The 16,850-nt window shown below is 35.5% G+C and overlaps 2 protein-coding genes across 8 annotated transcripts in view; one reads left to right on the forward strand and one right to left on the reverse strand.

Moving 5' to 3' along the window:
• LOC135208646 (UDP-N-acetylglucosamine--peptide N-acetylglucosaminyltransferase 110 kDa subunit-like) overlaps positions 1-12,932 on the forward strand; it is an 81,345-nt gene extending 68,413 nt beyond the window's left edge. For all 4 annotated transcript variants that reach the window (XM_064241034.1, XM_064241035.1, XM_064241036.1 and 1 more), the window contains exons 7-20: positions 1,974-2,063; positions 2,207-2,312; positions 2,448-2,543; positions 2,771-2,946; positions 5,003-5,156; positions 5,301-5,552; positions 5,752-5,951; positions 6,349-6,520; positions 6,789-6,983; positions 7,139-7,330; positions 7,562-7,789; positions 8,553-8,760; positions 8,877-9,045; positions 10,910-12,932. In XM_064241034.1, the coding sequence (XP_064097104.1) occupies positions 1,974-2,063; positions 2,207-2,312; positions 2,448-2,543; positions 2,771-2,946; positions 5,003-5,156; positions 5,301-5,552; positions 5,752-5,951; positions 6,349-6,520; positions 6,789-6,983; positions 7,139-7,330; positions 7,562-7,789; positions 8,553-8,760; positions 8,877-9,045; positions 10,910-11,063 (2,392 nt within the window). In that variant the 3' untranslated portion in view covers positions 11,064-12,932. The remainder of the gene's footprint in view (positions 1-1,973; positions 2,064-2,206; positions 2,313-2,447; positions 2,544-2,770; positions 2,947-5,002; positions 5,157-5,300; positions 5,553-5,751; positions 5,952-6,348; positions 6,521-6,788; positions 6,984-7,138; positions 7,331-7,561; positions 7,790-8,552; positions 8,761-8,876; positions 9,046-10,909) is intronic.
• Positions 12,933-13,120: 188 nt separating this feature from the next.
• LOC135208649 (protein KRTCAP2 homolog) overlaps positions 13,121-16,850 on the reverse strand; it is a 45,819-nt gene continuing 42,089 nt past the window's right edge. For all 4 annotated transcript variants that reach the window (XM_064241042.1, XM_064241041.1, XM_064241040.1 and 1 more), the window contains one exon: positions 13,121-13,375. In XM_064241042.1, coding sequence (XP_064097112.1) covers positions 13,267-13,375 — 109 coding nt within the window. In that variant the 3' untranslated portion in view covers positions 13,121-13,266. The remainder of the gene's footprint in view (positions 13,376-16,850) is intronic.

Raw genomic sequence — 16,850 nt, forward strand, 5'->3', positions numbered from 1 at the left:
TCTTTTTTGTTATTGATAAATATATTGGCATTCTATTATTAACCCATTCTGTAAGTCTCTTTTCTTTTGTTTGCCCCCAAACGCCAAACATCTAGTTACTTTCACTTCCTCCTCCTCCTCCTCCTCCTCCTCCGGGGGCCTCCTCCTCCTCCTCCTCCTCCTTCCTCCTCCTTCCTCCTCCTCCTCCTCCTCCTCCTCCGGGGGCCCACAACCCTTGCTGATGTTGTTGAGTGATGGTCGTTTTACGCCTTTGGACTTTAGAGTTCTTGTTGCGTTAAGTGGACCGTTATTTATGCATCTAGTGAAATGCGCACTATTTTGTGACTTTTGTGTCTGTGATTGAAGTTGAGAGAGGTTATGAGTGAAATATATGTTTCATGTATTTGTCAAGGTAAACTCTGGGCTTTCCACTCCAGTGTCGTTCTTGACTGGTAATCCTCTAAAGTTTAAAAGGAGTTCAGCTAGAAAATTTCAAATGAGTGAAAAGTGGCATCTTTCGATGGTAGCTGTCAGTATTGTTTACATAACATTTTTCCACTCAATTTCGGTGTCATTCTTTTTTTTTAGCCAGAAAATAAATTCTGTTCAAGATAAAAGTACTGAAGTCCTGTAGATAGGATGACTAAGTGTCATTCCAGTATGGCTGAGCATTTTGAAAAAGAGATATGTAAGGGTGTAGAAAGAACGATATAGCATTGAAAGCATTGGTGTAGATAATGTTGTCCTATAACTGTGGGACAGGATGTATAGACTATGATGGACTATCAGTGTGTTATCGTATACACCATTGTCAACATCGCCACTCCGGAGGAAGATGTGCTAACACTCTCTCAGAAAAATGGCTGTCTAGGGTGTTTAGCAAGCTTCATAAAAAAGCTGAGTACTGGCAGATTTGTGTGTACAATATTTGTACTGTGTGTGTTGCATTTCATTTTAATTTTTTCTGTGTTTGAGTATTAGAGAAAGCACTGCAAGATGAATGTGGAATGTACATAATGTTCAGAATATGTTGATGTAGGGTTGTCCATGTGAATGTGTTTTATTATTGTACAGAATGTTCTTTTATATATCTTAAACAGTTGAATCCAAAAAATTCTCTTGGGGATAGTTTATAAAAAAAAAAAAAAAAAATTTTAATCGAAAAATAGTGTCATGTTTCGTATTTCTAGTTTGGTTTTTGCTCTGGCTTAAAGACTTATGCACTCAGGGCAGGACATCAATGAACCTCATATTTTCCTCCCTTTTTCTCCCTTGCCTCTTCTCCAAGGTTCCACCAAATAATCCCCCCCCCTTTTCCCAAGGGCTTTTTTTTTTTTTCTCTCTCTCTCTCTCTCTCTCTTTTTCAAGGTATTAGGAAATAGGTCATGCATGATCAGAGAATTCATATTTCAACTTCATGGTGTATTTGGGTATTTTCTGTTAATTTGCTTTTAGTGATGAGCTTGCACAATTTAATTATGTTAGTAGATGACAGTAGTTCTTCAGATAATGGCCATAGTTTTTAGTAAAAAGGTACTTTTGAAAATTTTATTCTTATTTCATTAAAGGAGATTCAGCTTTGTTTTTTCATTCGGTGGTCTTTATGTTAATGACTTAGTTCCAGACCTATTGTTCGCAAAAAATATTCCAATGTCAGCATCAACCAATCTTCGGGAGTTTTCATATTTTTTGGTGGTAATGTTGGAAATCTAATTACCATCCTTACTTATCCTGTTTGTAGTTAAATATGTATTTTTATACATAATGTCATAAGAGAAGACCTCTGTCAATTTTTTTGCTAGCAATTTCCTTGTCAAAACATTATACATATTTTCCTGTCTCTGTCCATCATTAAAAAGTAAAGGGGTTGTGAGGAATCCCTTAGTTGAAACCAGGCCAGTATGTTGAAAATATGAATGTCAAGTTTTTTCTTTTGTGTGTAAATACACCTTATGTCACACCAATAATACCATTATCTTTTATTCTAATTCTAGGGCCGTTGCAGCTTACCTCCGTGCACTCAACTTATCTCCCAACCATGCTGTGGTTCACGGAAACCTGGCATGTGTTTATTATGAGCAAGGGTATGTGCTTTGCTGATTTTGTGTTCATGAAATAATGGTTGTCAGGTTTTGGAGAAAACGTGAACAGCAGTTTTGTTTTATATACATATACGTACAATACATATTGTTATATTTTATGGTTTTGTAACAAATGAAATTTCCAGGCTCATTGATCTTGCCATTGACACTTACCGACGGGCCATTGAGCTGCAGCCAAACTTCCCAGATGCCTACTGTAACCTTGCCAATGCCCTCAAGGAAAAAGGACAGGTATACCTTTTGCTTTTATTTTTATCACATGCTAGGCAGTGTTATAAAGTGCGATGTCAGTGAAGGAAAATTTATCATTAGGAATTCCAACTAGAAACTAATCAGCCTCAATTTTTTTAATTACCACACTTTCAGGTTATTGAAGCTGAGGAGTGTTACAACACTGCCCTTTCATTGTGCCCAACCCATGCTGATTCTCTCAACAATTTGGCTAACATTAAGAGAGAACAGGTAAGGAAAGTGTCTCAATGTGTTTATAAATATTTGCTTAAAAGATAAACATAGATGGAGTGTTTCTGATGCATATCTGTATTTGAAATTAATAAGGATTATGGTGAACTAAATGATAGGTAGGTGGCTTGATAAGTTAACTACAAACAAATAACCTAAGCCTCCAGACTAGTCTCCCACTCAGTGTTCTTGTAAAAACATTATTTTTACACCAACTTTTTCTTCAGGGCTTCACAGAAGAAGCTACAAGACTGTACCTCAAGGCCCTGGAAGTATTCCCAGAGTTTGCGGCTGCACACTCCAATCTTGCTTCCATTTTGCAGCAACAAGGCAAACTCAATGAAGCCCTTATGCACTACAAGGAAGCCATCAGGATCCAACCCACATTTGCGGATGCCTACAGGTATATGCAGATTTTTAGTTGTATCATATTGGTGCCTGTGTTTGACTTTCTTGCAATTTGAGTACTATCACCTAAAGTCATTTGTACCCTTTTATAATTCTTAATTGCATGTAATATTTAAGTCCAGGTTTGTTTAACTAGGTCTGACAAATGTTTTACTAGCTTGTCTTTAACTGTGCCTTTTCATTAGATTCACGGTCTGTTAACATGATTTCTCTACTTGTGTTCATGTCCAAAGTACAGAATTAGGTTAGTAGTACTTGTTTCAGAAATTGTCTTCTTGTTTTTATGCTGCTTCAGTAATGCTTTCAAAATTTGTAAATGAGGTGGAATTTTTCCAGTTTGAGTTCTGCAGGTTTTGTATTGTTTTCCAGTTATATAGTGTGGAATTCTTCCAGTCAGGTGCATAAAGTATAATTGGGTATAGTCAGGTGAGGTAGACTCAAAACTGGCTGTTCACAATTCATTTTGCTACTACTTGTATAATTTTAAACTATTCATCATTAATTTCAAGTAATATTGAGAAAAAGTGTAGGAGAGTAATATATATTATCAGAAAATGTAAAGAAAATAGTTCTCGAGAACTTTTAACTGAATGATAGAGTAAATTCCACCAGAAGTTATTTTTGAGTTGCAAAAATTTGCATATGAGTTAGGTTCTTGAGTGGAAGGGAGGCATTACAGTAATTATTTTGCCAGACTATAATTACTTTATTCCTAAGGATCATTTTTAAATTACCATTTTATATCTGAATTATTGGAAAACTAGAACTTGACTTGTAAAATTTGGGTTTGTCTAAACATTTTTTGTAAAAGATCTGTGGGTAAAATGTTTTTAGTTTTCAGGCTTCACCCCGAAGTGTACGAGATATTACTGTAAGTTATTTGGCTTTATTTTGGTTATGGGTTTGAGGTTGGGGATTGTGGTGTTTATTTTTTTAATTTATTTTATTATTTATTTATTTATTTATTTTATTTTAGTAATTTTTTGGGGGGTTGGGGTGGGGGGGCGGTCTGTATAGCATACATGAAGAGTAAGAAAATATTAGGATTTTTATTTTATTTTTTCTTTCTTGTTTAGTCGTTACTTAAAGCACCTCAATGGTATGATCGGTATGGTCTTGACTTGCCACCTTGGTGGGTGAGTTTGATTCTCAAGCATTCCATTAAGTGTTAGATGTATTTCGGTGATAGAAGTTCTCTCTCGATATGGGTCAGAAGTCACATAAAGCCATTGGTCCCAAAGTATTGAACTTTGGAAGAACGCTGAATAGGAAGGGGTGCTCATTTGTTTCACTCTTCACTGCTAGTCATACATACAATACTTAGAGTGTTGTTAGGTTCCAGTACATGGATCCTTCATTCTTTGCTTATTTATTAAGAAAAGGACCTGTCCATTATTCTTGTCTTCAGATATGATTAATTGATATAATAAAATTGACAGAATAAGTCTGTATGTCAGTAATAATGATGCAGTGTTACGAGAGATATGTCCATTGATTTATTGGCAGTTTGGTATGATTGCAGCATTTTTCTCTAGACTTTAAGCTATCTAGGCCATTGATATCTATATACATGTTTTGTTAGTCTGTTCCTGCTTGTCAGTAATAGCTCTGGTGTTTCCATGTGTCAAACCTAGTTTCTGTCAACACTGCTCCTCTTTTTTTTTTTTTTTTTTTTATAGTTTTTCTCATGTGTATATGTTTTATTTCACTGGGTGACACTTGCAGAGGGTGGTTTATTATTGTTGTTGGTAGTGCTTGTCAAGCACGAGTTGTGCACCATTTTTGTTATGTTGCACATGAAAGTTCTTTGAACTAAATATTTTGTTTACATTAGTAATGAGTGTTTGCATATAAGGGTGGGTAATTGATTTCCAACTTGGTCATATGTTGATTGTTGTTGGACTTTTGCTTATGAAATTTTCTTTATAGTTATTTTAATGGCGGGATTTTAATCCCTTTGAATTTAGTATGCAGTCAAATTATGTTTTAAAAATAACTGAGAAATCCAATTGAACTTTGTTCTGTATGTGTTCACTTTTTCGTTTCAACAGTAACATGGGCAACACACTTAAGGAAATGCAAGATATTCAAGGAGCATTGCAGTGTTATACCCGTGCCATTCAGATCAACCCAGCTTTTGCTGATGCTCACTCCAATCTAGCTTCTATCCACAAGGATTCTGGTAACATTCCAGAAGCAATTCAGGTTGGTTTTTGCCTGTTTCTTGTTATCTTTGTTTGGAATTTGTATTGTCACAGCTAATGAAATTGTAGTTATGTCCAGCATTTCATTGGCATGCAAAAGCAGGTGAAAAGGTAACACTTACAATGGTTTTTTCTTCTTTCTCAGTCCTACCGTACAGCCTTGAAATTGAAACCAGATTTCCCTGATGCTTTCTGCAACCTGGCCCATTGCCTTCAGATAGTATGTGATTGGACAGATTACGATGCAAGAATGAAGAAGTTAGTTAGCATTGTGGGAGAACAGTTAGAGCGTAACCGTCTACCGTCCGTACATCCTCATCATTCTATGCTGTATCCCCTTTCACATGAGTATCGAAAGGCTATTGCTAACAGGCATGCAAATCTTTGCATGGAAAAGGTAAGAACTGAAGGAAGTTACAGTAAAACTAGAGAAAGTGCTAATATAAACGCTTTAATTTCTCTTTGCAAATTTGATTGAAGTGTTAGATTTTGATTGTTTATGCATAAAACTGGCTCAACTGGGAATTATTAATGGTTAGTGAATCCCAGAAGTAATTGGTTCTTTCATTCATGTTGAAATTCATGTGCTTTTGCAGATCAATGTCCTTCACAAGCAACCTTATAAATACCCATCAGAATTGACCTCTGATGGGCGAATTAGAGTGGGTTATGTGTCCTCTGACTTTGGAAACCATCCCACCTCCCACTTGATGCAGAGTATTCCGGGGCTGCATGATAAATCCAAGGTCGAGATCTTTTGTTATGCCTTGAGCCCTGATGATAGTACGACATTTAGGTAAGAATCTTACACTTTGATATAATTGTTGAATGTAGATGTATAATGAAAATGTTCCGTAAGCTTTTGGCAACTTACTAACTTCGCTTGCATTTTCTATTTAGTGGCTTAAATATGGGTTTTTAAAGGTTTTTAGAAAGTTTTTGAAAAGAAAGTGCAAAGATTGTTTTAATAAAGTTATGTTGCTTTGGAAATTAAATCATTAAATTGTATGAAGCTGGTAAAAATTTTTTTAAGTTATGCTGGATGCCTGCCCATGCAGGTTTTAAAAGTAATGAAGTTTCTTGCAAGGCTCAGCCTTATTTGTAATATTGTAGGGCAGGGAGAAGTATCTGAGCTAATATTATCTGGTAACATTTTTATTTTTTCTCCCCTCACCCCCTACCGTGCCCCCTAGGAGTAAGATTGCAAGAGAAGCTGAACACTTCATAGATTTGTCACAGATTCCTTGCAATGGTAAAGCTGCCGACCGTATCAATCAGGATGGAATCCACATATTGGTCAACATGAATGGTTACACTAAAGGTGCTCGCAATGAGATATTTGCTCTTCATCCTGCACCAATTCAGGTAACTTGTTACTTTAGTATCAGATGAAACAGGGTCAGGTCGATTATCACAAAATGTAGTTTCTTTTGCTAAATTTGTTGGTTGTGAAGATTAACCAACCTTATTTCATATATAAGCTAGTTGATTTTAACAAAATTGATCTCATAGCATTTGTAAATTTATTTTATACAAAATAATTATTACTCAAAGCTAATGAAAGAATCCCAAAGTTCACAAGCCTTCTCGAAATCATACCATAAACTGATCATGTAATGTTTTACTGTTACAGGTAATGTGGTTAGGTTATCCTGGAACAAGTGGAGCTCCATTCATGGACTACCTCATTACGGATCGTGTAACTTCCCCTACCAAACTGGCATCACAGTATAGTGAAAAACTGGCTTACATGCCAGATACTTTCTTTGTTGGAGATCATAAACAAATGTTCCCTCACCTCAAAGAGCGTGTCTTGCTCGAATCAAGCGTAAGTTCTATATCCAGCAGTCTTCTAATAGGTTGTGTGTGTGGGAGTATTTATTTTATAATATTTTAAGAATTTTTATATAATAAATTATTTGAAAAAATCATTCATTACCTTTGTATATTACTGATGACATGGCATTTTTTTTTATTTTCTAGGATAACCCCAAGATTCTTAATAATGATACTATTAAAGATACAGTTGCCATTATTAATACTACCGACTTGAGTCCTGTGATAGAAAGTGCTGAAGTGATGACCATCAAGGAGCGTGTCCAGCCTACCACCACAAAGGAATCTGTTGAAGTTGCTGTAACTGTAGCACAGCTTCCCACTACTGCTCCAATTGAAGTAAGAACATGTAGTTATGATGGTCCTAACAAAGTAAATCTTTTGGTTGCATAATTTTAAATATCTGCTCCAATTGAATTAAGACCGTAAATGTCTTTTGGTTGCATAATTTTAATTATCTTTTATGTTAAACTCTGAGAATGGAAGCTAATAAGAAAATTGTACAAAATGTTAATTAAATTTTTATAGTTGTACTTGGTAGTATATTTTATGGGGACCTTTTCTTTTCAGTCCATGATCCAGACTGGCCAGGTACAAGCCACAGTGAATGGCCTTTTGGTTCAAAATGGTCTTGCCACAACTCAAATGAATAATAAGGCAGCAACAGGTGAAGAACCCCCTCAGAATGTTCTCATTACTACACGCAAGCAGTATGGCCTTCCAGATGATGCTGTCATTTATTGCAATTTCAATCAACTTTACAAGATTGACCCCTCAACCTTACAAATGTGGTGCAATGTAAGTTCATTTTTAAATCTTCTCCAGGAGTGTTATCAGTTATCGCAACTATAGGTTTTGCCATTTTTAACAAATGAATATAAGTATCTGTGGTAGTTGTAGAATTATCATTTTAATTTTTCATAATTTATATTCAAGCCTAGAGTTATCTGAAATTAGCACTTTGTATATGAGACTTACCCAGTAATCATATGATTGGCGCTATATAATTACTGGTTAAGTGTATACAAAAGCTTATTTTATAATGAAAATATCATTTTTGTATATGATACTTACCCGGTAATTACTATATAGCTCTAATCATATAATTACTGGGTAAGCATGTACAAAACCTTATTTTATTATAAAAGTATCATTTTGCACTTCCTCGTGCCACGTAATGGGCAAAGGTACCACAGTTTATTTTTACAAAAAAAAATTCAGAAATGTACTAATATTATGTACTTGTATAAAAAAATTAGTGTTTGGAGTCCTTATTGCTATACACAATGAATAATTCATGAGTATTTCCAGAAACTGTACTACAGTAGTATCAACTTCATTTCATGCCTAATTTTACCTTTTGGTATTGTTTTTCTCACCTCTTATTCCTGTTTATACCAGTGATTCAGGTTTCAAGCCTTATGTTGTTTGCACTGTTTCATTGTCCTCTTTCTTCATTGATCAGACTTGATCACCTTTCAGGTAACATCTGGCTCTAAAAACCACATACATATTTCTGTACTTATTCTGAGGAGGTTGTAATTGCAGTAATTTTTTTCAGATTCTTAAACGGGTTCCAAAGTCAATAGTTTGGCTTCTGCGGTTCCCAGCACATGGAGAAGCTAATATACTTGCACAAGCACAGCAGTTAGGTGTTGGGGCTGGACGTATTATTTTTTCAAATGTTGCTGCCAAGGAGGAACATGTACGTCGTGGACAGTTGGCTGACGTCTGCCTCGATACTCCTCTATGCAATGGACACACAACTGGTCAGTTTTCATTGTGAGACTATTAATGTGAAACATGAATAACTGTCTAGTATTGGTGTTCTGACCATTAATTTACTCTTTTTAGGACTATAAGAAATAATTTTTACTATTTACAGGAATGGATGTACTATGGGCTGGTACTCCCATGGTTACACTCTCTGGTGAAACACTAGCTTCCAGGGTAGCAGCATCTCAGTTGCACTGTTTAGGCACTCCTGAACTTGTCGCAAATACGAGACAAGAGTATGAAGACATAGCTGTTAAATTAGGAAATGATCGTGAATAGTAAGTATAAGTATCTACACATAGAATGGCCTGCTGCCGTGCCACATTTTTTTAAAGTTAATTTTTCAAAGTTTCGTATTGTCAAACCATATTAATCTAATCTCTTGAAGAATTTGTTCAGTGTAATTGTCTTGACCACCTTTAAATGTGTAAAAGTTAAGACAGGGAGGCCATTATTTCCTTTTTGAAGTAATATTTTTTGGTACTTGATAGGAATGTATCAGAACTAGTGACAGGAGATTATAAGTACTCTAGGTATTTGATGCATTACTGTATTCCTGATATAGCATACAGGCAGCCCACGATTACCGTTGCTATCGGTTAGCGGCATTGTTAAATATATTCATAACTGGGTTTTACACTCAATAGGATTTATAGCACTGTTGTATGGTTATCGGTGACTTCAGCTAAGCGCCAAGACCACCTCATAAACTACATAGTGAATTTGCATCTTTTCCTCTGCCCTTTTAAAAAGTTATCCTTTACTTCGCTGTATCAATAATACTGTATGTAGTCTTGTATTAGAATTTGTTATAAAATACCAACAAACCGATCATGTTTTGGTTTGTAAAAACCAGATGAGGGCAGAGGCAAGATTATTTCGCCGTATTTAACTCAATTCAGAGCGATTTTCTTGCTTCTATTTAGAGTAAATAAATCTCCAAAAACTCTTATTCATATGTAACGGTTCTTTTTCGTTACATGAAAATTGACTTAAATACATGGACTAGAGTTAGTTTTTTCATTAATAGATGGCGCTGTTGTCTGGTTATTGGTATTTTGCGTAAGTGCCGAGAGACAACCCTAAAATGCAAATTTAACAAACACAGATCTTTTCCTTGGCTCTTTTAAAAAGTTATGCTTTACTTCACTGTATCAAATGATACTGTATGTAGTCTCATATCACTACGTATAGTATTATAAAATACAAAGCAATTTGTATTGTGGCTTGGAAAAATTGCCTGAGGGCAGAGGCGGGTTATTTTGCCCTACTTAACTCGATTGAGAACAATTTTTTTCTTCTATTTAGCGTAATTAAGTTATTTTTCATTATCTAGTGTAAATAGGTTATTTTTCATTATATGAAGTGCTTATAAGTTGAAATATGACTTAAGTATGTATGTTTTGTAGTGGACTCTATTGTTACTTTTTTCGTTTGATAGATGATGTCGGGAGCATGTTATTTTGTGTAAAAAAACTGATTACATTCGTTATTTTCAGCCTATTTCTTAATAATACGAGATTTACGTATTTATGAAAACAACAGTAAAATGTGTTCTTTCATGGCCAGTACCTTTTATTAAAATACGTTTTTCTCCACTATTATTTGCTTTATAGTTGCATCCATGTTGCTGATGCATGATAATTTAAGTCATTAGCAGTGTGGAGACTTTGTTTTCTCAGCTTTACACACACACACACACACACACACACACACACACACACACACACACACACACACACACACACACACACGAGAGAGAGATTTATCTGAATCTTGACATAAAAAATTTGTGTTGCTACCAGGCAGACCATAGTTAATGATTAGCCAAATGAAATTCCACATTTTCATTAAACACATTGTTAACAAGTCTAGGGCACTGTAAGGTGGATTGTGACACCCGTAGACTTTAATTTTGGTTAGAGGCAAATTTCGTTTGGCATCGGGCCCCTAGGAACAGAACCCCTTCCATTAACTGCGGGCTGCCTGTATATCCTCTTTTGGGGTTCCTGCAGTTCAGCTAATAAGATTATCGAGAGTTAAGGGGGCACAGTTAAGATGTTGAACTAGGTATTATTTTTCTTAGTCTTCAGTATTGAAGTCTTTGGTTGGTAGTTTTTCTAAATAATTCTCTCTTTTCAGTTTAAAAGCCACTCGTTGTAAGGTATGGAAGGCCCGTCTAGAATCTCCATTATTTGATTGCAAAACCTACTCAAGAAATCTGGAAAGACTCTTTAAAAGAATGTGGGAAAAATACGGAAACCACGAGAAGCCAGATCACATTACAGAGTGGTAATAGGAGAAATTTGTATGTAAGTATTTGGTAGGCAAATGTAAAGTAGCAGTAATTTTTATGAGGTTAATCTACTCAGTATATCTGGAAAGTATTCCTTATTGCCTTGTAGTATTGTATGAGGAATGCAGTAAGATGGTAATCTTTTTATCTTAACCCATTTTAACATCTTTCATAGTCCCTTACATCAAGTTATAGCTTTGCCTACCAAAAAGAAAAATTTCTCCAAATGTCAACAGAAGACACATAACCATGTTCAACCAAATGATAGTTTGTCGCATCACATCAGTTAATGTGGCATTATATCATGGATTTAGTTAAATATGGTAATTTCATTTCCCATCATACAAATGTGATATTTTTATTTTCATGTTTTCATAGAAAAATATTAGTTTGAGATTTATGTAATAGTAATGAGGCCAGTCATCTATTTGGGAATTTAGCTTATTTTCACTAAACACTAATGTCTAAGGAATCTATTAGTGTTTTAGCAGTTAGTGTTTTGATATTTATACTTGTAATGATGGCAGTCATTGCTTAAATTGTGCGCACATGTATATGCTACGAAGTTTCTTTTGTGAAAGTTTGGATGACAGCCAAATGTTTGTATATATTGCATTGTTTCATATGGCTCAGGATTTTTTCTTTGTATATAATTCTCAGCTACAGATAGGACAAAGTATAATTTATAGAAAGCATTATTACAAAGGAATCTGCTTTTATGTATTGGTAGTATTGTTTTCAGGTTAAAACCCAGGAATATTGCATGAAAGCAGATTCTAGAAATTTAGGCAAAGGCTCTGAGCCATGGGAAGATTACTAGTTAGGAGAAACATTCAGGCTTCACCTTGAACGTGAATTATCATTTATGGAGACAACTTTTATACTGTTGTTGCCCCAAGGACCAGTTACTGTTGGTAACTAACTTGAGTGAGTGAAGTACCATGATGTTTGCTATTTTTAAACTAACAGCCAATCATCTGCATCATTGAAAATTGCCGATGGTATTTTTACTTGAGATTTAGATTAAGAAAGTCATAAACAGTACTAACTAGAGTACAATATTCCTTGACATTCAAATGAAAATGTGTTATGTCTACAGTATAGAAGTAAAAGACATAGCTCCATGTAACTTTAGATTGAAATAATTGAAATGTTAATGTTCATCTGTGAACGGTGTGGCCTTCTACTCATTTTTGCTTTTAGTTTAAGTACATCGCTTGGTCATTTATTTTCTTAAGTGGTTTCATGTACATAAAAGTAAATCAAGACTATGGCAAGAACAGTATATACATATAGGAAACTGATGGCCTATATTTAGGCTGATTAAAGTAAGGCAGTGCTACAAATTATGTAACAAAGTGATTACTTAAATTTAAAGGCAGTTTCATACCATTGTGGACTGTCACCCAGGGAGTTTTTGTATTGTAAATTTTGAAGCCAATGTCTCCTCTTCTTTTTTATGTTGGCCTTTAGGAATTAAATTTGCTTTGGCATGTTTTTTTTTTTTTTTTTTTTTTTTTTTTGCATATATATATAGCTGCAGATGGTGGGTGCTAAAGATGTGTTTTAGAACTTAGACCCTATTAGGTCACCTTCTTTTGACTTGTTTGTAGCTGATAAACGTGAGATTGAATGTGTGCGTGTGCATATAGTGGAGTTGCTGTGTGGCTAGAGAGAAGCTTCACAAAGTCTATTACTATTTATTTTCAATATGAGCGAGGCTGTTATTCTTTTTCTTAAAAAATGTACTACTTTTGTTGGATATATAGAAAACATTCACCATCAAATAACAGGAATGTGATTGTCCTCCCTTGCACATATGAATGATATATCATTATACCATCATTGTGTGAATAAATCATAAAATTATTAGTTACTTGATTTCCCTATAAAAAAATTTAGTTGCAATTTACCATAATTTAAAATGCATTCGATTTATAGGAATATTTTCTTTCATAAAGAGTTGCAGTAATATCCATGACTAACCATGGCTAGTGGGTTAGTCAAGTTAACTATGCATGACCTTACTAAATGGATATGGGTAATAAAACCAAATCTGAAAAAAAAAAAATTTATCAAAATATAAATGCTTCCCTTCAAGACAAACTGTAGAACAAATGGAATATAATAAAAGAATTCTTTGAATCCCTAAAAAAAACCAACACTATCTGAAAATGTATGGCAGATGCTGAAACTCTATACCTTACAATTTCTTTTTCTTTGAGTTTGCTGTTACAGGTACACTTGGAGCAGTGGAAGCTGACTGGCTCATCTTGTTGAGGTAATACAAACCAACAATGGAGCACAGTAAACTGGAAAAGTAAAATATTAAAATTATCAATCACAGTAAATCTGTAAAAAGTATAAATGAATATGTACAGTACATCTGTAATAAGTGACCAACAGTTGTCAAATACTCAACCATTGTATAAGGTGTATTATTAGGAACAGGTTGGGGGGAGTTAAAATGAAAATAGCTTTTTAGCCTCGGATCAGGTGACCTGAACATGCAAAAACAAGGAATGTCTTGGATGATATAAAACAAAAACAATTAGGGCCAACATGTTAAAATTAATGCCTCTTATCACAGAACAAACCTTTGGTCTTAATGCAGAGGTGTTAATGCACAGAACAAACCTTTCGTTTTAATGCAGAGGAATTTCTCTAGCACCTGCTGGAGTCCAGTTAAAATAGCACAAGGAATTTGGTGGCAATGGTAGACAGCCAATGGAGGTGGAGGAGGTAGGCACAGCCCAAAATGGCTCAGTACAACAACGCTGTAACACCAGTTCTTTCTAACTGCCTTCATAGCAAGACTCCACTACTGCCTTTCTAACCAAGTCTGTTGTTTGAGCACTTCCTGCCCTATATTACGGTCTGTTTTTTTTTTCTGTTTTTTGTGTGTAATTTACATTCCTAAAAATGCAAATCAATAAATCAACACAATCCAGGCTTCAGAGAAGATGCCCATGGGTTGGCAACAATGCTTGTTCTTGTTATTTGGGTGCCTCGGATACAGACCTCTTTCTACTTGCAGCACGCATAGTTCCAACAAATGCAATATTAGCCCTGTTGTGAATGTCACAATTGGTCTCCTGAGCAACATAACCCTGTTCTGAATGTTATAATTGGTCTCCTGAGCAATGGATGAATTTGCTAAGAAAAGGAGACAAGCTGAAATTGGTGGCTACATCTTGGGTTGGTTTCTCGATGTATCTATTCCTCCTTGTTTGCTCTTTTCCTTTCCAAAATCTCCTTTCATTGCTGCTTCTCTGGAAAATTTTACTCCCTCTCATTCTTCTATTACTTGGTCTTTCTGCGTATTTCCAAAATGACCAGACCTCTCTGGCAGGGCTGTTTGTGTCCTCCAATGTGTTTAATCTCCACGTATCTGCCAAATTTATAACAACAACAGAGATAAAACCATTTCTTTCATTACAGATATCAAACACCATCTTTTCCGTTACACAGAATTACAAGTCAGTTACATAGGTTCACGATTGATAAAGTTTTCTATGCAATAACAAAAAACAGAATCAGATTTTTTTTCAACATGGGATCTCATTTTGGTGCTGATGCCAATATTTCAAACAGCTCCTAGTGTTTAAATCCAGGATAAGCAGCTGACATTCTCTCCAGGGGCCACTTTCGGTGTTCAGGGTATGTCTGGAGGCATTTCTCCTTGCCTATGTTATCCCATAAAAAAGCTCTGGCTCGGACAGATTTACGAGAGAGAGATCGGAATGGGAAGGAGATTAAAGTACCTGGAAATGAAAAGCCCCTATAATCTTATAATTATAGCCTCAGGGTTTGTCTCAAAGACATTCAAAGGTCTGTCACACACGTCAGTCTTCGTTTTTGTAAAATTTGCAACGGCAGATCTTTAAACGCAACGCCAAGGGTGTCTCATCACAGTGGCAAAACTATCGATGTTTTGAGAGGTGGTTTGGTAGATCTTGTAATTAATAAGAACCTAAAATCTACAGGTCAGACTTCACAGGTTTCTGTGATTTCATCATCTCATCCTGTTCTTAGAACAGTGTTTTCCAAGGCTGTAAGAGGATGATAAGGCTCCTATCAAGAAGTCAATTTTTTAAAAACTCCCCTCGATCACAAGCCATCACACATCCATAACCACCCTTCACATTATGGGAGCCCTGCAAAGTTGTGTGACCAATCACAGGATTCATCTCAGCAATGTTCTAGCTTTGTTTTCCGTTCTCACGGACGGGACCAGGACAAGTTCCCTTCTCATTCTACAGATCAGGCCCCCAAGAAAGCCCAAGGCCCTGAGTATACATTATGTGCCATTGATGTAGACAAATTGGGTGGGAAAGAGGTTCCATCACTTCAATAGTCCATAAATTTATTACAGTAATGGCAACTTTTAGAATGGCTCAGCTCGCTGATTCTAGGCGGCTTATGATTTAGCTGTGTACTTTAAGTCTTTTTATACATTTGCTCAAATATACCCAGGGGATGCTGTTGGATTTTAGTTCTTATCTTTTATGAGTGTGTCAGTTATAATTGTAATTACAATTTTGCAAATAAATATTAGAAAAAACATGGATAATCCAGAAAAGTTACAGCATCTTCAATCTCAGTAAATGGGAAATTTTTTTAATCAATTTGTATTTTTCATAGCTAACAAACCTGAGGTCTTAACAATAGGAGATCTAGCGCCAGCTGGAAACCAGTTAAAAACAATCAAAGATTATAAAGCAAGGAATCTGTGGCATCTGGCAACTCATGCTTATACGAGGTGGATGCTGGTCACTGACCAGGCTTGGAACCTCGTGAAATTGATTGATTGATTATTTCTGTTAAAAACTGGCGTCACAACATCTCAGTTATTGACACCGAAATAAATGTAGATAAAAAGCAGAATTAAATCTAAAATTAATTTACCGTAATATAAAAAATCTAAAAATATATTTATATGAAAAAATAAAATTCAAATATATAAACTCTTACATATTTATTCTATTATAATCTAAATTTTGTTGAGGAGGCCAGCCTCCCTCATATATATAACTGCTCTATATTACAATCTTTTCCAAGAATTGTAGATAGGATAAAATTACCTCCTCTATCACATCCCCAAGACAGGAACCTGTGTCTCAAATTCCCAAGTCTGGGACATTCAACCAGCAAATGTCTCACAGTCAAGGGCACAGTACAGTTCTCGCAAAACGGAGGACTTTCACGAGACATCAAGAACCCATGTGTGAGTCTTGTATGTCCAATCCTCAATCTGCACAACATCGTTTCTTGTCTCCTTGGCATATCCGGATATGACCAAGGAGACACTGATGACGTGATACTCCGCATTTTTTGATTAGTTAAAATATACTCCCACTGGGACTGCCAACATTTTTTAACTCTCTGACCTACTAGAGGATACAAATCGCGTTATGGTAGTAGGCATCTTGTGGGTTCTGGGGAGTTGACCGCAGACTTTGTAAGTTGGTCAGCTTTCTCATTCCCAGCCACCCCAACATGGGAAGGCACCCAACAGTACTTTATTTCTTTCCCTCTTCTTTTTAGTAAAAGCAGCCATTCCAATATATCTAAAATCAGAGGGTTTAAAGGGTTAAAAGATTCCAGTGACTGAAGAACACTTCGAGAGTCACAATATATAATAAAATTATTTTCATTCTGAATTAAAACTTCCTTTCAGGCCTTTAAAATTCCATATAATTCTGCTGTAAAAATCGATGCAACAGATGATAACCTGCCGCTTCTCTCTACATCAGGGAAGGCTACACCAAAGCCGACGCCAGCATC

The sequence above is a fragment of the Macrobrachium nipponense genome, chromosome 35, assembly GCF_015104395.2.
Source record: "Macrobrachium nipponense isolate FS-2020 chromosome 35, ASM1510439v2, whole genome shotgun sequence".
Classification (NCBI taxonomy): domain Eukaryota; kingdom Metazoa; phylum Arthropoda; class Malacostraca; order Decapoda; family Palaemonidae; genus Macrobrachium; species Macrobrachium nipponense.